We start from the raw sequence: 26,234 nt of genomic DNA, 5'->3' as shown, positions 1-26,234 counted from the left end.
AATGGCGCCGCGCAGCCCGCCTTCCCCCCGGCGGAAGCGGGAGTGACGGCAACCAGGGCGACGACAAGATGGCGGCCCCCAGCCTGCTGCGCGGGGGGCTGAGGCGGCTGTTCGCCGGGCTCTGGGGACGGAGCTGGGCTTCGCCACCGGCCCGAGCCCTCCGGGAGGGTGAGTCCGGGGCTGGTCCCGGGCGACGGGCACCGGGGGGACCGCGGAGCGGCTCCCGGACTGCCCTTCGCACTGTTGCCTTATTGTAGTTGGGGGAAACGGTAGCGTTTGCTTTGTTTCACGACCCTCCCCCCCCCCCCCCCAAAAAAAAAAAAAAAGGTCACTTTTTGCTGAATTAGTCTCACTCTGATATTTTTTTCTCCTGACTTTTTTTCTTTTTTCATTTTTTTGCCTGTGCAGTCGTGGAGGTGACCGAAGGCAACACGACCACAGTAAGTCTCTGCCCCGTGTTGTGCTCAGTAGCAGTCCGTGCTGTTGCATTTCCCCTTGTCAGAGGGAAATAAGTCTGCTGGTGGCTCCCAAAAGGGACGATGAAAGGGTCGGTTTTCTGCCCAAAAGACATCATGGGGTATGAAAGCAAACCAAAGGCAGGAGTGTGTTACAAGAGTGGGTATGCCAGTTGGATGGTTTGGCCAGAGAAGGTCAGGGTCTCATCGCCCTGCTCTGGGGAGGGGCTCCAGTCAGTGTCACCCATGAACAACAAACCTGTGGTGTTGCCACGTCCCTGGTAAAATTGGAAGCCCAGAGTCCAGGCATTGTGTATCTTAAAGGCAGAATGCAATACTTCTTCTTTTTTTTTTTTTTTTAACTGACACTTGACATCATCTCAGCCCCATGATTAGTATGAGGAGACACAAGGTAAGTTTACCCAACATGCAAGCACAGGATTGCTGTGCATTATGCACGTTGCCTGGCTTTGATCTGCTTTGTGTTTGGTAATCAGAGCGCGTGCCTTAGTGACTGTTGGTGATGTGAAGGTTGCGTTTCATGACGTATTCAGTAATAAAGAAAATGGTGAAGGAGGCATTGTCGAAGAGAAGATACCAAATACTAAAAGAGTACTGCTTCTGAAAAGGAAATTTTGGTTTTGAGTTTTCTGATAAAGAACAGCATTTTTCTCAGCTACGCTGTAAAACAGAAAGGAAAAGACCAAAGCAATAGAACTGGAATTTGCTTGATTAACACCATCTGATCTGTTGCATGTCATCAAGAGAAGTATTCTTTTGAAGAAGAGGCACAGCAGTTACTGGAGGGGGTGGAAAAATGTCATTGTTCTGCTCCCAGTATGCATGCTAGTGGCTATCTAGAGGCAGGCAGTACAGATATTTTGAAGTGTTTAAATACCATTGGAAGAGTAGAGTAGGAATCATTTGGGAATAACTAGAAAACAATGCACTGACACAATGCACACATCTATTCATATAAATAATAGAGAGGGAAGAGACTTCTTATGCTTTTGAAAGTGATTTCCCTTCTTTTCATATTTGGGTTTGAAACTTGAATGGAGTAGGTTACTTATTTTAGATGTATAATTTCAAAGTATTTTTCTAGATGGCTTCTCTGCTAGCATAGTTCTCAAGTTCCTGTACAATGTAGAAATATATGTAGAAATGTAGAAATTTAGATAATTTTATAATACTCTAGTATCAACCTAGGATCCATCCATACTCATCGACGATACTCAGCCCTTTAGTTGGTCAACCAACATACCGTTTGTTACGTTTCACAGTATATCCCCTGGTCATTTCATTTATCCTCCCAACTCAGTGTCAAACTATTCTGAATTCATCTCTCTGATCATCTTTTGATGTATTCTCTTGCCTTTTATCTATACTGAAGGAAGCGTTCGACATGAACCAAGTGAATGAATCTTAAAGAAACCTGGGTTTCATCAGCATACTGAGAATGTCAATCATCTATATTCACTGTAACAGAAAAATAACTGAGTGGGTTAACAATGTGAGAATCCTTAGTAGTTGGGGAGTAATTACCAAAACGTGTATGCTGAAATTTATATCAAGAAAAGTGAATACTGATATAGCATTCTGATTCTTCATTCATTTTCAAGATGAAAATAGTCAAAGTACAGTCTGAAGCCAGGCTAACAGGAATCAGGACCCAGAGGAAACCAGATAGACTGGCTTCCCCAAAAATAATTTTACCAATGAGTAGAAGGGTAGATACTGGCCTGTATTTTATATTCATACTTTTTTTTTTTTTTTGTAAAACTGGCTGTCCTACTTGTGGAGGAAGGGATCTTAAAAATTGATAGCATTCCCTCTCTTTGAGCTACAGAGGTTCAAGTACAGCTAACTTATGTTTGCCATCACTAGGGAAGAAAGACACATGGTATGAGCTATTTCTGACATTTCAGCTGGATGTCAGTGTCCCACACAAACTTAGAGAAAATGTCATGCTGTTTTCTTCCCAGGTTTTCAGCTTTTTTTATTAAAAGTAACATTGCATTCCTTCACAGTGTTGGAGAATTTAATTAGATACCCAGGATTTCTTCATAAACTCTCTGGTGTTTGAACTATTTGAGCCTAACAGTTGGTGTTCCAAATGGTTTTAATCTTAATTTGACCAGACAAAACTTCCAAAATGTTTTGAAGAAAAACTGGCTTAGTTTTATTGTCTTTTCATCTCCATTCAGCTGCAAGTTGAGAGAGCTCGTGCTTCTATTCATAAGTCCTCAAAAAAGACAAGCACACACTTATATAGACTTCATAATCCTAAAATACCTACACTTTGAAAACAAATTTCTCAGGTTCCTCCCACACACGCCTTCTAGACTTCTTTGCATGTTACTTTTGAGAAAAGTTGAGTATTAGATATCACCACTCTGTAGTGATAGAGAAAAGATTGTAAAATGATCTCCCAAAGGGATTGTTCAGGGAATTAAACTAGAAAAAAAAATGGTGTATTTTAAATATATACCTGTGTACGTGTGTACACGCACACAGCAGACATCTTCTATTAGCCCTTTCTTGGGTTTGACTTATGCTCAGAATTTTTCTTGGTGTAGGCTTATAGTCTAATAAGCCTCTACATAGTTTGGCCCACAGCATGCATCTGCTATTCTGTGACATTCTTGTATTCCCAGCAAAAATGTGTTTTAAGGCCTTTGGCTAAAGGATCACAACAATTGCAAGGCATAGTAGTTCAAAGGAATACTGCAATGAATGGAATTTGGGCAAATATGAGAATTTCACATTAACTAAGAACTACTTCAGCTTTAAATAAAGTATGTACCAGAATTTATCAAATAGTTCTCTTTGTTCCCTGAATTACTTATTTCTGCCATAATCTGTGTATATCCAAAGTGCTTGATTTATTGATCTATAAATGAGTGAGTTGTATAATGCAGGTCCTGTCCCCCTTATATCTGTGCAGTAATTGTCAACGCGTTGTGGTCTTAGTGATAGATTTTTCTCAAATGATAGGTGAAGGTAGAAGCCTAGGCTATGGAATCTTTTCTTGACCATTGTATCTTGAATTGTTTCCTAGATTGAAGGGAGAATTATAGAGGATGCTGCAGCACCAACTCCTCCTAACCCCTCTGGCCAGTGTCCCATCTGTCGCTGGAACCTGAAGCATAAGTATGATTACGTGGTAAGTTTCTCTCTGCTTCTATTGGGTATAACAAGGGCTTCCTACATAGTGATTGTTTGCCTTGGTTGATGGTATTTCTTGGGAAAAGAAGGATTTGTTCATATCAAATATGAGGTCTGGAATTATGCACATGCCCATTATTGCTGGCCGTCTGATCTGAGAAGGCCGTATCTCTCTAATGTGTCTAGCTGCCCTTCAGCGTTGCGCTTCTAAGAGAATGGAACTGAAATGCAATACTTAGTCAACAGATTCAGGCCTGCTGTAACTCCAGAGAAGCCAAAAGACTTGACTGGATCTTGACCAGACTTGTATCTTTAAGCACTGCAGGTTTTTTTCAGGTCATTGTTCACTAAAGTAGTAACTGTTCTGCATACCTTTTGAAGCTCTTGATGGATATGACAGAGAGCATACATGCTCTCTTCCCTTCCCCTTAGCAACAGGAAAAAATAGTTGATTGAAGCCTTCTGCAGGAAATGCTAATGAGGTGTTTATTAACTAACGAGAGTATGATTGACACTAAATGTGGAAGATGACAGGGAAATTATATAATGCTTTAAAACAAAAGCACAACAGTCAAAAACGTCTTAGAATAAAGAGTGTGAGGTAGAGGATGCAGAATGTAGCTTCACAGGAAGAGGTCATTCAAACACAGAGTTTATAAAAGACCTAAGTGCCCCTGTGTAAGCTAAAATCCCGCTGCTGGAATTAGAAAAGAGGAAAAACAGACAGCCACATTCTGTTACTAAGGTAAGGCAACAGAAGTTGGAATAAGTTAATGCCATTAGGATTAGGGTGACAGAAATAAAAATACATTTGGAGGAAAAGAAATGCTTGTAAGAAAGACACAGGGAACTTTAAGAAAAGAGACACAGGAACTGAAATCAATGTTGGTTGCAGGATGGCCAAGCATGCAGTCCTAGTGTGTGCACACATACACACAAAGGAAAAATTATGTTTGAATATCTAGGTACTAATCACAGTCCTGCAAATGACTACTGTAAAGCAACAGGAAAAAACAGGTACAGACTTAAGCACTGAATTAGGTACGGACCACCAGGCTTGGATAGTGTGTAGTGCCAAGATCTTAGTGGAATTAACGAACAAATAACTTGACTTTTGCAGGATTTTTATTTAAGTGTGGAAAAAGTCCTAAGGAATCACCAAATGCTTTGAAAATAGTATGTGAAATTCTAGACAACTGAGAGAGGAAAAAGAATGATGCTGATGGTTACTACTTAGTAAATGAAATGCTGTGAATACAGAGTAGAATGGTATTAATTAAGAGTAAAACCTAATAAGTGATTAGGACAGGACTCATCAGTTTTGAAGAACATGAGTATGGAAACAGTGCCATATAAAATACAGTTACTTCAGGCAGGTGAAACAAATGATGTGAGATATAAATGAAATGGCAGATTAGTATCTGTCAGTCCATGTTGCAGGGATGATGTTGTCTAGGATCTGAGTGTTGTTAATGATTCCAAATCAGGTCAGATGCAGTATTAAACAGTGAAATAAATGTCAGGGCAAAGAGTTTTGTGTTCTCTAGTATGGGTTCACAACAATCTGGGCGAGCTAAAATATTCTGAATTTGCAGGTGAGAATACATAAGGAGAAATGGCAAATATCATTAAGGTATGGAAAGTACTACAAAAGCAGATCAGGCTCATTATGTGTTGTTCGTGTTTGAATGCAGGGATTTCTTGCAAGATGCACTTCTTCATGGTTGCTGACCTCCACTGTATTCAAAGTAAACCAATCACACTGGAAAATAGTTTTCTAAGGTTAACTTAGTGTCACATAACTTCTAAATGCATGGAGTCAACAGCATCATTAAACTGCCTAGCTCTACAGATTTTCAGAAAGCATTCCATGAGTCACCCACTAGGAACTTCATAGAAACTATAAACTGATGCTCAAGGATGAAATGAGTCATCTTGAAAATAAATCTTATTAATTTTCTACTGCTGTCTGTGGTAGAGGACTCGGTTGCACAAAGAGATAACTGGGCCAATGAGAAACAAAGTGTTAGATAATGTGGTGCTGTAGGGCCAGAGTTCCAGGATTAGAAGTAGGCTGTTGGTCCCAGAGGACAATGTGAAGCTTGAGTGTTAAATATGTTTGTACTGTGAACTAAGATTACACAATTTCTTCCATGTTGAAGCTGTTTGATTCTTGGATTCTGATTTATAATGGTCAGTATGGAGGCAGGAGAAAACCAAATGTGAGGAGAGATCCTGCAGCCAGAGGCTTGAGAATCATTGCTGAGATTTGTTGCCAGCGATTTAGGAAGCCTTGGCACGTGTCCATCCTGGCTGTTGCATAGTTTTTGAATGCAAGTGTATCTGGGTATATACATCCAGTACGCCTGCTGCAGAGCAGGGGAGGATCTGGACAGAAAGCTAAAGAGCGGTGTGAACTAGCGTATCAGAGTTGCAGAGAGTTCCTACCTCAGTGTTTAGAATTATTCCTCCATGGGGTTGATGGGAGCTAGGAGAAATTTCAGCTCTGGAGTAGATCGCCTCTTCTGCTTGAATAAGTCCATTATATGTTTTAATGCCGGTTGTGGATTTATAGGCTTTTAAATGTTAAGGTGAATAAAATTCACCCTTTTCTGCACAAAAGCCCTCAGCTGTTTTTCTTTGCTGCAGCAGTGATGACTAGCAGAATCTTGAAATGCTTAAATAATAAAATGCAGGCATTTAACTGTGTGGGTAATTAAACGGTTTATTAAACTGTTTAATTAGACAGTTTACGCATTGGTGGCTGAATTGTCCTAAAAGACTGTAAATCAAGGCCAGCTATGTTAAAGATACGGGCTGGTTCATACAGCATAACCTGTAACCCATGCTTAGTGAGAGACCAGAATAGGTGGGATCACAGTGGTTTCTTTGAGATTGATAAGCTGAGATCAGTCGGCTGCACAGAAGGGAAAGTGTGAGCTTTTTTGCTTGGGACGCTTGTAATTGGCCTGAATAAGGCACTATGAAAAGGGAAGTGTTGAATTAGCCCCTGAGGGAGCTGAGTAATATGACCTCATAGGACTTTCCTTTTGTCATGGGCAACTAGCACAGCCTAAAGTAGGAGCATAATGAGTTACTTTAGCTGTCAGAGAACTGGGGGACCAATGTCTCCGAAGTTATTAATCAACCAAACAGGCATTGTGAGCACTCACGGGTCACGGTCCCAACCTGCCTCAGCTGTGGTGTGGAGGGCTGCAGCCGTCATTGCCAGTTCAGTCCTTAGACTCCACTGAGGCTCAGGATAAAGGAGCCTGAGGTACAAACACCCACTGTTTGTTGTCTGGGTATGTCTATCCACTGAATCCCAGACCTGACTTGATTTTTCATAGCCATCAGATTTAAAAAATTGATTTTCATCATTGTCAGGAGGCAACGGGCTTGGAACCTGCAGTCTTCTTACAAAATGCCTAGAGAATGGCGTACAGCTCCCAGGAGTAAGGGTTAAAGGAGGAAATACGTTCTTGTGTAACTGGAAATAATGACAGGCAGGCTTGTCTACAGCCCAGTAGTAATTTGGCTATGCAGACAGAACTCCTATTGTGATAAATGAAGGTTTTAATGAATTGCATGTAACCAGTCAAGGATCTTGCTTTCCAAATTGTCTGCAGATATTGAAATGCAGAGATGCCTCTGTTTCAGTTGCCATCCATTCACAAGATTGTGTTATACGTAGTGTTTTGTTTAGCGAGTTTATCCAGACCTTTTAAAGGTGAAGGCTAAACTTGTTTTTCCTTCTCCCCCTCACCCACTTCAAACATCATTAGTCTGAGTAGGCAGTAAATATGTCATCTTGCTTTGGCTGCAATTAGGGAAAACCAAACTGCTCTTTGCCTGTTAGCCCTAGATTAATTCAATCCAAGTTGTTTTCATCAAATGCTGCAGATTACAGGGGTGGGAATCTGGGTCCAGCCTCATGGGAGCTGTCCAGTGATTAAAGCAAATCTGTAGTTACAGGCTTGGCTGTCCACTAGCACAGAATGTGAATTTCATGGAACATGACGGCACCAGGAGAACTTGCCAGGCGTATTTTTTTCTTTGATTCTTCTGCATGCTCGTTCACTTCCCTCCACAGCTGCCCCATAAAGTTGGCTGTACCTGTCTGCTTTCTCCCTGTGGTAAGATGCATCTGCACAAGTATGCTGGGAGAGGCACCTGGCCTGCTAACTGCGGGGATCTTCTGAAATGGACAAATCTTCTGTTGAGTATGCAGTGTTTTAAGCCAAATGGCTTGAGCGTAGCTTGGAACTGCAGCAGCAGGGACATAGATGATTTCACTTGAGAAACGACTGCCACACAAGGAAGTTGGTCAGCTGGAGACACACTGTTGGTCAGAGATAATAACAGAGAATGGATTTTTCCCTGATTTTTTTTCTTTTTTTTTTTTCCCAGAGGGAGAAAAAGACTATCTCCTTTTGCTTCCCGCCTCCCACCTTTGCATGGAAACTCTTGATAACAGCCCTGTGACTCCGTGAGGCGTGGTGGTAATATGAGAAAGCGCTCGGACCACACACGCCCTTCAGGAGAGCCTATGGCCTGCTCAGGCTTTCACGGCTGCAACGACTGGAACAGCCTCAAACTTGCCATCAGCTCCCTTTTCCTTCTTCCCCACAGAGTAACACAGCAGGCTAGTAGAGGAGTCTAGGAAGCTTTTTTCTTTCTAGGCACTTGGAGCTGAACAGCCCTTTCTCACTTAGGGAAGTGATATGTCTGTGCTAAATGGCAAATCGAGGTATTGGTGACTTGGAGAACTGGATGGCTACAGAAGATGGAAAAAATGGGACGGAGGCTTGCTTAGGTTTCCTGGATCCAATCCAGTGCATTTCAGGAGTGGCCGAAAGTCAGTGCCCTTGGACTGTTTGGCTGGCCTCAGTCCAGTTTCCACCAACGCAGCTGGCACCACATGGTCCCCTGGTTACTGTTCTCATTGGCAAGGTCATATGCTAGCTGGGCTGAGGACACTTTGCTTCCTTTTTACCCACAGATGGCCTCTTGAGAGCTTCCTGCTAGTTGCTCAACTGTGCTATTCTTGTTCTTTGGACACAGCATCACTGTATGGTGGTTGTAAGTCATTCCTCATTAGCATGAAGTTGCCTAACCTGCTGTTATTTCAAAGAGACAAATCTGAAAATAAGCCTGAATGCATTAACTGGTAGAAAAGAAGCCAGATAAGGGAAGAGGGAAGTTTGTTTTTCGTGATCATAGTAGTGAAGGTGAGATTTGGAGAGGGAAAAAAACGAAATTTTGACTGCAGCAGTTGTATGGCAGCATGTGTCAGAGTTGGTCATTACCAGAAAGCCATGCTGAATTCCAACAGCCCACTTCAGAGCTGAGCTGATCTCCTGCAGTGGGGACAGAGGGGATGGATTTATAAATGCTAGATAGCTAATGTATTCTGAATGCTAATCCACTTGATTGTTTGTCTTTGCAAGGGCAGTAAATGAAGCTAGGAATGCTCCAGGGAGCTCTTTGTGGAATTCGTTATGGAAAATGGAATAGATGTGGGGTAGGAGGAGATCTGATCAACAGGCAATCAGGGTCACCCATCACAAAAAGCAACAAGTAATCTTTGTTCTTGCCTGTTGCTCTAGACAGGGGGGTATAAAGTGCTGACATACCTGATTTGAGTTCCCTTTCTGTCGGGGTGCCTGCTGGCACGTCCCTTCCAGCCTGAGAGCAGCCTCTGCACGCTCCAGCTACCTCAACTATGAAAATGTTTACAACAGCAGTGGAGAAGTAAACTCCCAACCAGCAACAAGTCTGTCAACAGATGGGGGGGAACAAGCACAGAGGCCCCAAAAGCCCTTTGGGCCAACTTACACAGACGTCAGTGTGTCAAGATCTGCCTATGTTGGCCTGAGGGTGCTCTGGCAGCGGTGGTGTGTGTGGAAATGGAGAGCTGTATCTGAATACAGGGCTGTTTTACTGTGTGCAGTTAATGGGACACTTGTGCTGTGTTTAGTAATTTGTCATGGTAGACTTATGATACTATCTGATTCTACGGTTCCCTTTAATTTTGTTTTTATTAAAAGCACTTTATATTTCTAGAGCACTTAATTGGAAAGGTCAACAGCAGTGTAATCCAAGTGATCCTTGAATCCCAGCCGAACCCTCAGCATGCTCTGGGTGCTCCTTCCATCCAGCATGGCTTTAACAGCCCTGCCTAACGCACGCACAGTCGAAAGGCTGAACGCAGTGATTTATTCTGTGAGGGCTTTCCTATCAGCACACGCTCTTCTCTTACAACAAGCTTCTTCGTGCAAGGTCTTGGAATGCTGCCTTGCTCTCCGCCTTTCCAGAGAGACATGAGGGAAGGTCCACCATGGGAAACTAGATGAAAGTTGGAGGAATAGGTAGCAGAGAACAACCCTGCTCCGAGAGAACAATGAAAGGGCCAGGGTGATCTAACATATCTGTGACCTTTAGGATAGCAGCTGTGATGGAATCTCAAGTTGTGTAAACACTATCCATCTGTAGGTCTTGTGTAACCGTGCCTCAGTACCTAGGACACATTGTCTTAGCTAGAATCTTGGAGCAAGTGACAGCAAAGTAGCAAGGATTGGAGCTGACATCATGTGTTTACACTAGTGAAGTCAGGGGAAAACTTAGGCCATCTAAGTGACCTAACTGAGCTAAGCTGGCAGGCGAAGTGATGGCAAGCAAAAGTCACTTGTTGTCAAGCTGCAGCCAAAAGTGTAGGAAGTAATCCCTGTTCTGCTTTGTGTTGAGTTCTGTACGCAGTGTGAGGACCAGCACAACACCTAGGAGTGACAGCAGTTAACAGTTGCTGTAGTGCTGATGGTTCTGCCCCTTTTTGCTCCTTCAGGATGTCCTGCTGCTGAGCCAGTTTATCCGTTCTGACGGAGGGATGCTGCCACGACGGATCACAGGCCTCTGCTTGGAGGAGCACAAGAAGGTTGCGGTCTGTGTGCAGATGGCTCACCGTGCAGGTACCTGGCCTCCTCCTCAGCCAGCCCCATGCGCAGGGTCTCCCCCCCATTGATATAACTCTGTAAGGTTTCATTGTCCAGTCACTCAGCAAAGCCATTGTGCGCCAAGCACTGGGACAGGATGATGGACCAGAAACCACGTGTTCTGCTTTCTATGCATCTTGCTCCTGCCTTAGCAGTCAACATTTATCAATGTAGATGAGTCTGCCGTTGTAGAAGGATGTGGGAAGTGGCAATCTGTAACTGTGCTACTAATGATTAAATACCAGCTTCCGAAGTGGCTTGTTTCAGCACAAGCTTGACCCTGATCCCATTAATGCACATGTTGGCCATCTGCATTGTGAAGATCTCTGTTTTGACCTGGAAGTGGGTCCTAGGTTGACAGTCTGTGTGTTGTGCTGATCTTTGTCTGGCACGAGAGATCCAAATTAAATGGACTGAGAATTTTAATAGATTTTTCACCCCGGAGAGGGAATCTGATTGGACACCACTGCCATATGTCCTCTCCAAAAGCCTCTGGTGAGCCCAAGTGGCTGGGTGTTTTGTGTGTTTCCCCTCAAACAGTGTATCCAGCAGAACCTCCTAACTTCTCTCTGGCTAGGGTGCAGGTTCAGCAATGGCTAAAGAAAGAACAAACACCCTTTGTGCTTCAGTTGTGTTTTAGCAGTAGGGATCTGGGTTGCCTGGCTTATGAGGTGTAATATAACTTCTGGATGATACAGAGGTGAGGAGGGACTGCAAAATATTCTCACGCCTTTCTTTTTCTATCGCAGGTTTGTTGCCAAACCACAGGCCTCAACTTCCTGAAGGGCATATTCCCAAGAAACCCAAGCTCAACAGGTGAATAGTCTTATCTTTCTGTGTCTTTTTTTTTTTTTTTAAGAAATAGATCGGAAGAGGAAAAGCAGTTCCTTATAACTGGGTAGAACATGCCTCAGGCAACAGGTTTGACGAAGAGTACTCACAGCATTTCAGAGAAACAGCATCTGTCACAACTCTTGTTAGTCTTTAAGGAAAAACTGCATTTCCTTCAGATCATCTATCCCCACAGGATGAGAACTGCCATGCGTGTTAGTCTGCTCACCCTTTCCCAGCTGCACTGGCCTCCTGTTCGCTAACATTCAGTAGGGTGGTCATGGAAGGATGCCACATAACTGGAGTCACGGTATCAGAGAGCAGCTGAGGTTGGAAGGTCCTCTGGAGACCGTCTAGTCCACACTTCCTGCAAAACCAGGGTCACCAAGAGCAGGTTACCCAGGACTGTGTCCAGTCAGACTTTAAATATCCACAAGGATGAACCTTTCACAGTTTCTCTGGGCAGCTTGTTCCAGAGTTCAACCACTCTCACAGTAAGAAGGTGCTTTCTTGCATTAAGACAAAATCTATGTTTCAATTTGTGCTCATTGCCTCTTGTCCTGTTGCTGGGTACCAGTGAGAAGAGTCTGGCTTTGTCTTCTTTACACCTTCCCTTCAAGTATTTATAAGCATTGATAAGACCCGCGCTGAGCCATCTCATCTCCAAAATAAACAGTCCCTTCTCTTTCAGCCTTTCAGTGTCTGGCCCCCAGCTGCAATCAGGACAGAAGGGTGTGCTCGGGATGATACCAGCAGTGAGATGAAGGCTGAGCAGCTAGCAAGGGCCTGTCACAAAACTGTTCTACTCTTCCCCATCCCCATTTGCCCTTTCTGACTGCAGGCAGTGACTCGCCCTCAGCCTGCCCTTCCTGTGTAACACACTCTTCCCCCTCCCAGGACCGAATGGCCTCTGGCCTTTGGTGGACAAACTGAAAGGCTGCTGTCGCCTTCTGCGCTTTGCTCAGCGTTAGGAGGTGCTAATCCCCTGTTTATGGCCTCACACTCTGTTTCCATGGGGATGTCAGAGCGGTTTATGAACCTTGCATTAGCAAGCCGTGGGGTTACCAGAGGCCATGGGGCTGTTGCTGGGAGAGCTGGGGCTGCAGGGCTTGGGGCAGCTGGAGACTCCTGCATTTCAGATCTGACGTTCTGCAGTGGAGACTTGAGGTAGACCCTTGGAAAAGTCCCTCAGAGATGCTGGCAGGCTGTGCAATGGGTATCAGCAAGAACTCAATTAGCGGAGTATGTTTGGTGCAGCCCTGTAGCCATCAAATACTTCAATTCTGAAAGCTTTGTTATTCCTCTATCTTAAGTCTTTGAGATTCTTTAGTTGCTGCGTCTATCCAGCAGCTGTGGGGTGGAGCACGTTATCTAGCTAGCATTCACATGGCAGCCCTGCACAGCAGGTTGAGACAGGAAATAGCAAATCCTCTATCATGCTGGAATCACACCAGGACTCCAGATCTAATGCCTTGACTCTTATAAATTAATTGCTCACTAAACTTTTAGTGAGAACAAAGTATACCTCCAGATATGTTCTATGTTTAATCGCTAAAATTAAGTGTCTTAATTTGTGATGAGGATCCAAGCCCTCCCTGTTACATTGCTAGTCCCTCCCGACGCCACCCGTGTTTTTCTCCTCCCAGCAAGGAGACGTAACAAGTGGGGTGGAGACAGCTGATGAAAAGAGTACAAAGCTGCTGAGGACATGGAACAGCACTGAAATGTCCACAACACTGACGTCTCAGCCTGCTGGAAGGGGAAAGCTCTCTGTCTTCTTCCAGAATCTTGTCCATTGTGGTTCTGTGAGAGTTTTTACCCCACTACCTGTGCTTTCTTTCTCTGTTCCTCTGTGGAACTAACTAGCTGGCACCGCTTACAGCAGGAGCCATTAATTGCTTCCATCCTCCAGCCTGATGGGGCAGGGTGGCCCTGCAAGGACTAAACGTATTGAAGACATTTAACCAGTACTTACTTGGGGAATTAAGCCAGAATTCTTATCACAAGTTTCCCGCACAAATGAGTTGTCCAGGCTTACATTCTCTTTACCTCTGTAATTGTTTCTATAGCCTTCTTTAAGTCTGTGGTAACTGGGGAAGTGCTCAACCTGTGGTGCTGCCACAAGCAAGTGAGCTGGCAGGGGAAAGCAGAGGTAGAATTGAGGTGGGACTTCCAAGTGGAACAAGCTGCCTTGTGCAATGCAATGGGGACTTGACCAGGACATCCTATAATCCTGTCTGGTGTAGCATCAGGACTGACCACCTAACTGAACCTGTTTCTTCACTGCATTTGGACCTGCTGGATTTTTAATCATCAGTCCATGAAGAGATCAATAGGGTTTGCAGGGAGCCTATCATAGCAGACGCTATATTGCACAATTAGATGATGTATTTTTCAAATCCTTGAGTTTCAGCTCTGAGATCACTGTATTGACTGTAGTAGCCTTCTTTACCTGTGCTTAAATGAGAGGTAACAGTGTGTTTTTTGTTATTTCCACTGCTGCTGGGAACACCAGTGAGGAGAAACTGAGGTGCCCCATGATACGCAGTTGCTTAAGATTGCACCTTGGGTACTTGTTAAAACTCTTCCAAGACAGCAATGCAGCTAATGTACATCCCTTAACATCAGGGTTAGCCAGCCTGCATGCTCTCCAGATCTGCCTGCTTTCATGGCTTTTTCCTTAGACCACCAGTGGGTCTGCTGTGTGTGTGGTGTTGAAATACACTCTTCTGTTCCCTGTCCCCTCCAAAAAACCCTGACCACCCAAAACTTCAGGTGCATACTTGTCCTTGTAGCACGCTGGAGCTATTAAATTGCCACCAGCTACATGAGGGACCTTTAACCTGTGAAAGAGCTAGGGATCCTGGCACAGCAGCTTTGATGGTGCTGATGCTTGCACAAATGAAAGACTTGTTACTTGATGGGCTCTGTAGATTGTCCCTCCTTGGTCAAAGGAAAGTAATCGTGAGGAAACGGAGAACAGAGCCTGAGACAAGTTTGTATCATGGCTGCAAACTGAGATGGGTACTTCTCACATGTGTCTAGTAATATCTGGTATACTGAGAATTTAGTCCTTTCCCAGTCACGTCCTCTGTTCCTGCTGTCTATCTCCCTCATTCACTTGCCCTTACTCTCCTGCCATGGGGGACTTGCATTGCACGTGGAAGAAAGCGCTGCATACAGAAGACACTTGGTTCCTGCTGTGCTCCTGAAGTAGGAGGTCTGGTGCAAGGTGAAAATAGGCAGAGCTGAGCACCATACAGATACAGTCTGTTTCTGACCATGACCGTAAGAGCTTTGCCCTTCTGGAGGACACCATTGCTCTTTGAAATGAGTGAAGTGACAGGATCAAGACAAAAGCCGAAGGTAACCTTAAGGACAGATTCCGCTCACTCACACCACCTGAGATTGAAAGAGATTTAATGTGGGGAACACAGCTTGATGCAGGAGTCAGAGCCCAGCACCTCTACTATGCTACAGACCTGAGCATCCAATTTCTGGATGTAGACTCGCTGGATGCTTTGTAGAATCAGAGCAGCAACCCCTACCTGGTTGGAGTCTGGCAAATAACTTAATTTGGATAAGCTATTCCTTTTGTTTCTTTCCAGTCCTGCAAAGTCATGGTTGATGCTCCACTTGGCCAGGTTTATTCCAGGTTGTGTTGGTACTGCTGAGATCTGCTGCTGAAGGAGGAACAAACCAGACAGACGAAACACAAATGCTCTATCTCTGCCCTGAAGTGAGGTGCTTCTCCAGTTTGAGACTATTTCCATAGCACAGCAGTCAGCAGTACAAATTACCTGGCAGGTTTGTTCTTGAGGAATCTGCTCTTTGCTCCTGAGATGATGTACAAGCCAGCTGCATAGGAGGAGCCCTATAGCTCCTGGGCAGAGGTGCTAAGGACGTGCATAAAGAAGGGCTGAGGAGCTTTATTAATATATACCTTTGAGAGTACCTTGGCTGTGTTTGTGGCTATCTTGGCCAGAATGTTTGGCCCACATCACATTCACCCTGTCTAAGAGAGCCTGCTTCAAATACAAAGTGCCTGGCGTGCACTGGCTATCGCCTAGCCGAGATTAAAAAGTACCAAGCCACCATATGGAACTATCAGCAAACTGCCTTGTTTTAACGAGGGTCAGGGGTGCTGTTCTGCAGTTGATAAAATGATGTGAAGTTTGGATTTATCACCGAGAACTTCTCTGCTCCTCCTCCATTGTACAAATTTATTTCCTACATGCCCTCAATTTCTCTGCACGATGGTAAGAATTTGCTTTGCACCCATCCTGGATATGATGTAGCATAGAGGAGAAGATTAGGAGCTTTAGATGAAGGTATAACATGAATGAAATGCTAGTTTGAGCCAAGCTGTGGTCATCAGAGTGGTAGGAGACAAGTGAGAATAGCTTGTGATCAGAATTCATCTGGGGAGTACTCTACAGCTTTCTGTTCTACCCCCTGCAGTTCAGACACTGTCCAGGTGAGACTAACCATGGCATTCCTCATTTCTTGGACTTCAGTTCTTTGCCTTTTCACTTTCTGCCTAATTTGTTTTTGACAGTGATATCTCATGAACATTATTGCTTAACTGCTTTACTTGTTATGGGTTCTTCTGCAGAAATACGGCCATCAGAGTACCCACATCATCCATAAATTGAGTCCTCCTCTTTTCTTTCATAACATTTGTTCCGCAGTACTTGGACATGGAAAACCAATTAAGTTTACCCCATCATTGCAGAATTGCTCCCTACAATTCACTTTCTCATATTTGGCCCAGTCCGGGGCTTTCACTGCTTCCAAGGGATGACTCCACAAGCAAATTTGTTTTGTAGCCAAGGATTGTTCTTTCAACCCCAGCCTAAATTCTCCCTTTCATAACTTCCTGTTGTTACCTCTTATTTCTGAGTCCATTTGTGCTCCAGCCTGGCATGTTCCAGTTAAGTGCTGTAGCAACGAAGTATTTTCACTAGCCCATGAGGCTGGAGAAGTTCTCAGGGATTTCAGCAGCGCTGTGTGGAGCAATAGGCCATTTCCAGATTCCAGAGTCGTGTGTGCAGGCCACCACACACCAAAGCCATTTGGGGAGCTGTCAAGCACTGCTGCAGGTCAGACTTCTTGCTTTCAGAACAGTTGCTGAGTTCAGGCCAGCATCTAGACGCTCCCTTAATGTGAATATAGCACTCATTTTCTTTTGGCAGGTCCAGAGTGTTGGTTAAAGCACAACACTGTGTAGTTGTGACCTTTTCTAAAGGACTGAAGGATGTCACGGGCTCCTAGGTCATCCTTGCTCTGTCAGCAAGAGGTTTTGTAGATACGGAGTACATGATTCTGAGTGCTCAGCTGCCACTCCATTTTCAGCTTCCTGCTGGAAGAACAGAAATTGGCACGGATAACATCCAAGTCAACCTCTCCTCCACCACCTGAACTGAAGAATTTGCTATGTGTTAGGGAACGGGCATGAATTACAAAGTTCTCAGGCTGTGTGGACACCTTTCATCCCTTGGAGCAGAATCTGGTTTCACTGCTATCAGTGTTTCACACCAGCAGCATGTGGTTTCTCTCATCTGCATGGAAACTGTGCTGTGCATACCACGTGAATTCAAAAGCCAAGAGCCAGAGCTGCTGCAGGTGAGCAAAACCAAGAGGTGTCAAGGGAAGGGATGTGGCAGGGAGGAGGCAGTCTTTGCCAGCACTTTGATCGAGTGCTTCCTGCTAGTCTGTAGCCCTCTGCCTTCTGCTCTTAATCCAAACAAGAGCCAAATTGAAAAAGCTCACTGAGGGTTCAGAAGTTCAGGCTTGAACTCCACCGGCATGCTTGAGCTGCATGCAGGGCTGCAATTGCCCCATGTGTAGGTAATTTCTCCTAGCACATGGAAGTCCTGCGCCCATTCCTAGGCGTTAAGCAGCAGCCTCTGGCTGGGAAGGCTTTGGGGCTTTCCTGCTCACAGAATAAAATTCATGCAAACCGATTTCCACGTGCCACAGAGATTTTAGGTGACTGCAATGACACTACCTACAGCTCTTTCCATGGTTTTTATATCGTGCCATTTCCCATCAGGGAAATTCCACCAGGATTCTCATCACACTTTATCCAAACTAGTCTTTTCTGCAGCTGGAGCCTAGCAATTCTGGTTGCTCCTTGGGATCCTGTCATACTCAGGGGGGTAAGCAGAGCCCTGGGGTGGGTTGCCACTCTCTGAGACTGGCAGTTCTGTTCCCTTTTGGCAGAACGAGAGCTCTGTGTACTGAGACAACAGGTTAGGAGACTGCACACCAGCTGCATTTGGCAACCACGTGGAGGCTCTGAACTGACAACCCTCAGCTGGTTGAGAAAATTCAGACCATCTGCCAGCGTATATCTGTAGGTTATTGTAAAAGCTCCCCGGGACAGACCAGGTGGCTGGATATAAGGGAAAGTTGGGTGACTTGGTTCGAAAAGGGGGTACAATTTCACGAAACACCAGATTACGTGGACGGCAGAATTCACAGGAAAGTCCTGTGTGCTGGGTTTTGAAGCCCTCATATGTGAGTTTTGTGGCTTGTTTCTACTCTCAGGAAAAGAAAATCTGTTTTGTGAGACAGTAGGAACTGGGGTTAGTCAAAACGGAAAAGGAACTTTGTAGACCAAGTGCTCCCAGGCATCAGGCTTTTGCCACTGCTGAATCAAGGTGAAAAAAAAAAAAAAAAGGCAGCAAACAAAATAGGACAAGTTTGAGTTTGGGACAAAGCAAGTATTAAAAGTGCTAAAAGCAAATGTGCTCCAGGAAGGGAAAGCGTCCAAATGTCTGTTTCAGCTAACAATGAAAAGCCCCAGCCTGCAGTCCCCAAAGGAAGCCAAAAGCCTGGACCAGAGGGCTGGATTAGACCTGCTCAAAAGAGAAATAACAAAAGCTTTCAAATCAGGCCATTACTAAATCCTCCTTCCTATGCAGAATTGGGGTGTGCACTTCCAGCCCCCACACAGAAACAGAGGGATTTCTTAAAAAGCCACTGTCTGTCTAAACCTGCACGCAGCATTGATGTGTATCTCACATTCACACATTCGCTTCTCACGGTGAGATCATTTATTATCACGGGAGCACTTTCCCGTAAGCGTGCAGACACGTGACCAGAACTGCACTTGGCACACCAATGGATTAAAACTATTTTATATTTTTTTCCCTCCTTCACTGTAACTGCAGTCTTGCGATATCAAAACTCGTGCTGCAGACCTCCCCCTACAGTAAGGGAAATTTGAGAAGGACTTAGCCCTACGTGTCTGTCAAATACCCTTAAAAGTTCTCCCAAAAAAAGCTGCCTTGCATTGGTTCTCCGCCAGATTCCCAAGTAGGGACCTGTGTTTGGTCTCTCTGAACTCCCCTTGCATTTGAAATTAGAGACAGGAGTCTCTCTGACTTCCTGTCCTCGTGCTGTTATGTAAGGGATTCCACTAATGCACTAGCATAGCATTAAAGGTCAAAAGGGACTAATTTAACGCATGCGTGTGAGAAAAAGTGGCTGAGTCTTGTTCCATGCCATGTCCTGAATCCCTCCTGCTGCTTCTAGGTCTTTTAACTGTCATAAACTCCTCAAAGCAAATACAAACGTTCTGGAAGTGACTCTGTTTCAGTGGCAGGGACCTCCAGATATGATCCATTTTTCTATGTTTGTTATTCAGGACTGGTAAGGAAGGAAAGCACTAGGAACACAGGCTGCTTTTAAACAGTTTGTAGCAGCCTGGCATAGCAAGCTTTCGTTGCAGTTCTCGGGAATCTGCCAAATGCCTTCAAACAAATGCATTACGTGGTCTCTGTCCAAAGTTCTTAATATCTCAAAATTGCACGATACAAATAGAAGGTAACAAAGCTGTTTGGGGAGAGGATGACTGATTGAGGTTCCATTAAGACCATGGGATTACTCAACACAGGCATGCAAACATCGCTGGACAAAGTTTATCAGTCTGTTCCAAATTCTAATTTGTTGGAGCATTGTTTGTGCAGATTACGCTGGGGTTTTACTTTGGATCTTTATTGTCTGAAAAGACTCCTCTTTCTCTAAGGACCTCTGTTCCCTCTCTACTGGTAGCAAAAGATTTAAAGCCTAACAAAACTGCAGGCCACCCAGCCACAGGGTAAGATTTCCAGTAACTGATTCTGGATCTGAAATCCCCTGCCTGTTTGCAAAGCCAAGTCTAAAACTTCAAATGGTGAAAAGCAGAGGATATGTGCCAGACATTGCTCTTCACAGAGATTTGTAGTTATGATAATTCCATTCTAGTACCTCTTATTTTCAGGTTCTGGCTTCGTGCAGCAGCAAGCTGGAATAGTATTGTACAAAGAACACTAAAGTAAATTTGGGCCTGTGAAAATGCAAGACTAGGCCAGAAGCCCATCCTGTGCAGAAGAAAACCATTTATCCACTGAAAGTAAACAAGTCCCTTTTTAGAGACTATTTTACACTGTTAGACAAATTACTTTGTAATTAGTATACCTTACTGAGGCAAGCTGTTGAAACAACACCTCCCCTATGGGATGGATGGATTCAGTCTTGGACTTAATTGCAATGAAGGCACTCTAGTTTTAGTTACAGCTGGACAACTTACCAGAAGCCTGGAGATTACACCTGATTTGTTTTGTGAGACTGGAAGTCAAGCAGGTGCTAATGGGTGCAGTACAGAGGTAGAGCAGTGCCAAAACATACGGTCTTTTTCAGTGGTCCATTCTGAACTGAGGGAGCTGTGTTCGTTGTTACTGCTTTCTTGAAGAGGCATGTGGGGAGACAAAGGCAGACGAAGGAGTGTGTGCTCCTGCTTCACTCAAACCGTTCTTTCAGTGATCAGTCTCACACTGACATGCATCTGTGTTGTTTTAACAGGTATCTGACCCGCTGGTCCGTCAGATCTGCAAAGCCCATCTGGAAGAGGGGCCCTAAGTGGTGCAAAGTTCCCATGCCAGTTGGACACCCCTTGCTGAAGGATAACGTCAAATATACACACAAGCCTCTTAATTTCAACCACTAGGGTCCAGAATTGGCATAGCCAATGAGTACAGCTGCTTTACACTGTTCTGGTTTTTTATTTGTGTTTTTTTTTTTTTTTTTTTCAAGTTTGTCAGTATCTCCAATTTCCAAATTCAAAAACTGTCATTAGTGTTCTGTATTGTCTCCAGTGAATGAGCTCCGATCTGCTTCTCGAGGAGGACACAACATTCAGCAAAGCAGAATTCAGTGTTCAGAATGATTTGGAGAAAGCAGGAGGCAACGGCTTGTCCTCAAAGCCAGAAAGGATCCAAAGGTTTCTGTTTCGTTATAGTCTACTACTGGGTTTGGAAAAGGTTGTTTCCTTCTTTTCCCAGAAATGAATGGTATTTCCCCATTAATGTGTTTCAACTCAGATTTGCCTTAGTTGGGCTCTTGTGCCTGTGACACTGATGGAAGAAGAGGCCTCCTGCAGCACTGTTTCCTCAGCAGTAATGGAAATTACATTAATGATTACTGAAGTGAAATATTTTTATAATCTATACCATCCATAACTTGCAGCAGAACGCCTGTGCAGTGGCAGGCAGGCATGTGTATGTCTTATATGACCTCTTCAGGATTCCTAGCCTGTGCATCCCTCCTGGATCTAGCAAATACAGAATGCTGACGTTCTTGACAACCTGGCCTCTTTTTTTCTCATTGCAAATATATTTACCACAAGTCTTCCTTTTCAGTGATGGGGCTGCTTCCTGGGAAAGTTCCAGGCTGAGAGAGTTGCATAATTTTCCATCCTATAACTAAAAGGTGGCACCATTTATCTCCCTGTACAGTACATGTGTGTGTCTTCCACTGACAACTTCTGCTTAAGAGTGCTAGTTAAGGGCCTCATTTGAAAAGCTTATTAAATTTATCAGGGTCATTATTGGCTCCATTTCCTTGATACTTATCTGAGCTACAAATCAACACTGAATGTACTGCTTTCATCAGAATCATCAGTTAATACTTGTCAGCATTTACAGGAACAAAGGATGAGGATAAACCCATATTACCCAAGAAATCAAATTAGATTAAAATGGTTCTTTTTAGTCTCACTTTGTTTAAATGGAAGCCCTAGATTCAGCCCCCTGAGATGGCCAAGATTTTTTGGCTTTGGGAGACAGAACGAACACTTCATTCTATACTGAGATAAAATCTCTGTCTGACCATCCTTGTTTTATGGAGCTTCAGAAAAGATTTTTCTTTTTTCTGTGTACTCAAGTTAATAACGTCTTCTAGCCCAGGTAGCTCTGCTCAGTGAGTTCTACAAATGGAAAAGTCACCGGATAAAGCCATTGCCTTGAGGTGAACCCAAATGAGAAAGTTTTGAAAACAACTAGGTGGTGCCTACAGTTATTTTTTTGCCTAAATTTTTGTGTCATGAGCTGGAAAGACCCCTCTAATTTTGGTGAAGCCTAACATCTGAAAAACAGAACACTCAGCCCTGTCTTCAGTAGGCCTTTCTGTAGTTCCGGGGTTAATAAGGATCCCTCAGAGTATACACCAGCTTTCTACTTTGACTCCAAAAGTAGGCAGAAACTCTAATTTTGTTTGGCATTCATGGGTGACAGCAGGCATTCATTTGCGTTGCCTCCAGATGAGTTGTGGTGTCTTTATATACAAAAAGATGGCGTAGGTTTTATTTCCAACCTAGGGCTTTGCCCTTCATGGAAGAAAATGTCTTCTGTTACTGGCTGAAGGATATGTAGTGACACATTACAGGGAATTCAGTCTGGAGCTGAGGGAGGATTGCATGCAGTGAAGTCCTAGGAAAAGAACTGAGGCCGGAGTCCAGGCACAACAGAATACTGCTCAAAGTGCAGAGGTTTTACACATTTATAGATTTATAGAATAAACAAAATGTAACACATTTATAGAATATAAACACATTTATAGAATAAACAACAAACAAAAATCGCCCAAGTGTAAAATCTAAGTATTCTTGAGTCCTCATCCCAGAGAAGCATGTCACAGCATGAAAGGCAGATCTAAGTTCTTCTCACCAGTGCCAAAGTAGACATAGCCGTATTGCTTAGTCATTGGGACATGGTAGAACGTCAGTCCCGGCCACAGCAGACTCCTCAGCACCACCACAGTGCCTCCTTTCTCCAGCTGGACAGTCCAGGAGCCTGTAGGAGAGTATGTGCTAATGAGTCACTACTGCAAATGAGAAGGGCCGTGTTCCTGGAGCAAGGGAGAAGAAGGATCATGGTGAGTTCTGCCTGACTAGTGAACAGGTATAGTTACTGCATCAGTACATTGCTGTTCCTGACACCTGAAAAGAGGGAAATCACACCAGAAACCTCAAGGCTGTTTCTTCTTCCAGCAGTTCAGCATTATTAGCTGCCGTCATTTCCAGGTGTTTGCATCTAGCGTCACACCAGCACATTCCTACAGCCATAACAGTAATGACATGTGCATCACAGGAAGGGTCCCCTGGAGCTCCAGACTTGTATACTTTATCCCTAGGAGAGGCTGCAGCTATTCTTGGCTGCTTCTGAATCGGCAGCAAACTCTGACGAGCTCTGCTACCTATTTTGTCTAGTTACTAGCTATACAGCAATCCTGGACAAATGTGCACAGGTATGAAATTTCTCCTCAAAATAAACCTGTAGCATTAGTAGAGAGAAGAAGGCACCCTTCCTGCTTCAGGGAAGACTCTTTTCCCTAATGCAGCAACTGGGAAAGAGGAAGAAAAGAAAGCTAAAAGCAGGATATTTCCCATCTCAGAGAAATTTACAGAGAAGGTTCATTCTCTTCAGTCTTTTTTGGCTCCACCATTGACAAGGATGTGCGTGGTAGGGGCAAAGGGATTAGTTTCAGCATTAATTTTGCTTTGGCTCTGCAGAGCAAGTCCAGAGCCAGTGTGAAAATGCAACTTCTCCTGGATGCAAGGAGCTCTGAGCCACTGAGTATTTGTTTTGTGTTTGACACAACAGCCTGGGAACAATGCCGGAGCGGAGGGGGCTGGAGCATCAACTTGGATTCAGTGCTAGGGACAAGGAGCTGCCAAGGAGAAGAAAATAGAGCTTCAGCACCAAATCAGTAGTGCCTAGAGGCTGCAATGTAGGGAGGAAGGTTCTTGCTAAATCTCCATCTAAAAGCAAAAGCAGCAGACCCAAATCAAAAGAAAAATAAGTACCACTCACAGTCGGAGCTATCTGGCTACTCCTGGCCTGGAGTCAAGTGGTAAACTTACATGCACCCAAAGCCAAAAACTGCCATTTCCAGAGTAAGCAGAAAGCCCATCATGTGTTGGGCCAGTTAGACTGTATTCATCCTTGTAGATAATTTTAGGTTCATCAATTTGTGCTGTGACTCATGCTTACTCATGTCATGGTTAGCCTGAGGAAGGGCTTCTGTGATTGCTGTCAGCTGCCAGTCCCCCCCCTCCCAGTAAATTCTGGTTCTTGGCCAATTTTAGTCACATCTGATGAATGGCTTAAACACCCCCAGTTCCTACAACAGATCTCCACAGGACAGGGTCCAGGGGTTGACCGCAACTCCTGAAGCTAAGTGTCTGGTCTCCCAGCAGCTGCACAAAGCACATGTGGGCTGTTTGGCTTGCCTGGTAGCCAAAAGGCAACAGCTAGCTGGGCAATTGGTGTTGGCACCCTCCCAGTACGTGAAGTCTCTTCCCCAGCTGATGGCCAACTACAATAGTTTATTTCTTGAGTGAGGAGGGAAGTAATGTTGAAAGGAAACACATGTATGGTGGCTGCAGAATGAGAGAGGAATAACAAGATTCAAAGTCCTGTAAAACCAGGTGTCATGAGTTCTGCCACTCAGCTATTTTCTGTCCTCTGTACTTCTGTTCTTTTCAAAACTTTGTTGGTCATGATTGTTTCTCCTGTCTTTCAGTAGCAAGTTGCACAGGTAGGTTATATCATCATATGCACACCATAATTCCTGTCCATCTTTGATCTGTTCCCTTTTAAAGTACCCTCTTCGATTATGTGCAAACATGGAACAAAATGAACCACAGGAACCCCTTCACCTTCTGTGACAGTCACTGAACTTTCTGACAAACTGCCCCTGGCTGCTGTATGGAAGTACAAAGAGGATATTCAGTCTTTAAAGGCTGAGGAGATTTCTGCAATGAAGAGCTTGCTTCTGACTCACTCAGCTCTGTGTTTACACTACAGACAAACATCTGGAAATGACAGTAAAGCAAAACACTCACTAATACAGAGCAGGATCAGTACAGGTATGCCATCTCTGCACCTTCCTTGCATTGTGCAGGGATTCTTGTGCGGGTCCTAGTTAAATCATGAGCTAGTGTCTCCATAAGCAGTGGTTTCCCATACAAGGCAATCTCAAGTCTCCCACGCAGCCTCTCCAGTGCCACACGTAGGGAAACAAACAACTGAATCTTTGTCATAGCCGGGGTAAACACACACATCATGGTTCAGGCACAGGGATTACAAATTGTGACTGAATGAATCTACAAAATCCACATGTTCTTGAGAAACTACTTGGATAGCATGGAAGCCTAGCTGAGGAACACCGCTACAAGGCAAGTCATCCAGTGACTGAGGCTAAAGACATCTGCTGTCAAAGCACAAGTTTTCAAATTGCTTTATGAACTTTGCTTCTAAAGTTTTCAGCATTTGCTAGTGGTTGTAGCTAGTCTATGCATGAGGGTGTTGGACAACAACTGGCAAGCAAATAGGTCTGACTGTAATCGTGACAAATAACTTCCATTTCTACACTGAACACTGAACTGACTTTTCTTTTGGTTCAGGGTTTTTGCAGCTTCAAGCTGCAGAAATGATCTGCAAGCCTTTCATTCGGAGACTGGTGGGTTTTGCTGCAGCTTTACACAGTGATTTGCAGGGAGGATTGTAAACTTTTCGAAGAGTTTCTCTGACAAGAAAATAATGGAATGAAGAACTCCCATTGTCTGATTTTGGACCAGTCCTCTGAAAAGCAAGTCTGTCAAGGACAGGATTGTGTCTTGCCTTGCTGGGTGGTGAAAGCCCTTAGGGATTATCTACTTTGCTAATGCCTCCCAACATACTAGAAGCATCCAGCACCTTGTGTATATGTGATAGCTTGTATGTGTGTATGTAAATACGCATACATTCGTGTTCATGTACACAGATGAACTCTCAGCCCCAAACTATCTGTAGTCAAAGAATAAAAACAAATGCCCAGAGCATGATAAGGGATACTAATGTTCTCAGGTACTATGTTTGTATTCAGTCTTTTTTGTTGGGCAAATTCACAGAGAAGGTAGAGTAAATCAAGTTCTGCTTGATTAAATCCCCATATCTTTGTTCTGGGGAAATAAAGTACGTGGATCCGTGGTCCCCTCAGAACATTTACCCAGTGTCACACAGGCTTATCAATCTCTGTATTTATCAGCAGTTTACTGATCAAAGGAACTTCCCATGCACTTTCAGACCTGGCAGAAATGGACAGACTTTTAGGCTAGATCTCTGAAGGTTGTGATGGGCAACTGCTTCATTTTCCTATCATCAGTCCAAGCTGCAAACTCTCAAAGGGCTCAAACGTGTCATTTCATAAATGCAAGACCTTTGAGGAATATTACGTTATTATACTTCCCAGCCCTTCTCTGATCCTTGATTCTGCATCTACTTCTATGCAAATAGGGACAATAAAGTTTTGCTGATGCTGCATAAGGCTACTTGTGAAATGAGGACCTGAACAAAACAGGCAGGGTACTTAAATCCCAGCTGGACCATCACAACATACAGAGGTTGAGAACAGGATGAATGATAAGTAACTGCCTGAAACTATAATGCCATCTTCACTGAGGTCCTGTTTTCAGCCGTGA

At 44.1% G+C, this 26,234-nt stretch overlaps 2 protein-coding genes across 7 annotated transcripts in view; one reads left to right on the top strand and one right to left on the bottom strand.

The window, feature by feature from the left end:
* The window catches only part of RSPH9 (radial spoke head component 9), a 54,039-nt gene that overhangs the window by 11,957 nt on the left and 15,848 nt on the right, over positions 1-26,234 (bottom strand). The window contains exons 5-6 of one of the 6 annotated variants that reach the window (XM_035321743.1): positions 22,438-22,563; positions 681-733 (exon numbers count right to left, since the gene is read on the bottom strand). In XM_035321743.1, the coding sequence (XP_035177634.1) occupies positions 696-733; positions 22,438-22,563 (164 nt within the window). In that variant the 3' untranslated portion in view covers positions 681-695. Of the gene's footprint in view, positions 1-680; positions 734-6,322; positions 7,966-16,782; positions 16,809-22,320; positions 22,564-26,234 lie in introns of those variants that run through there. The other 5 variants (XM_035321741.1, XM_035321746.1, XM_035321747.1 and 2 more) reach the window with 5 other exon arrangements.
* MRPS18A (mitochondrial ribosomal protein S18A) lies at positions 8-21,077 on the top strand. Its single transcript, XM_035321748.1, has 6 exons — positions 8-168; positions 409-440; positions 3,517-3,621; positions 10,468-10,591; positions 11,365-11,431; positions 20,297-21,077. The coding sequence occupies exons 1-6, from the start codon at positions 69-71 to the stop codon at positions 20,439-20,441; spliced, it is 573 nt and encodes a 190-aa protein (XP_035177639.1). The 5' UTR covers positions 8-68; the 3' UTR covers positions 20,442-21,077.

The sequence above is a fragment of the Oxyura jamaicensis genome, chromosome 3, assembly GCF_011077185.1.
Source record: "Oxyura jamaicensis isolate SHBP4307 breed ruddy duck chromosome 3, BPBGC_Ojam_1.0, whole genome shotgun sequence".
NCBI classification, from domain to species: Eukaryota; Metazoa; Chordata; class Aves; order Anseriformes; family Anatidae; genus Oxyura; species Oxyura jamaicensis.
Note: the sequence above shows the minus strand (reverse complement) of the source record. Positions and strands in the feature narration are given on the sequence as shown.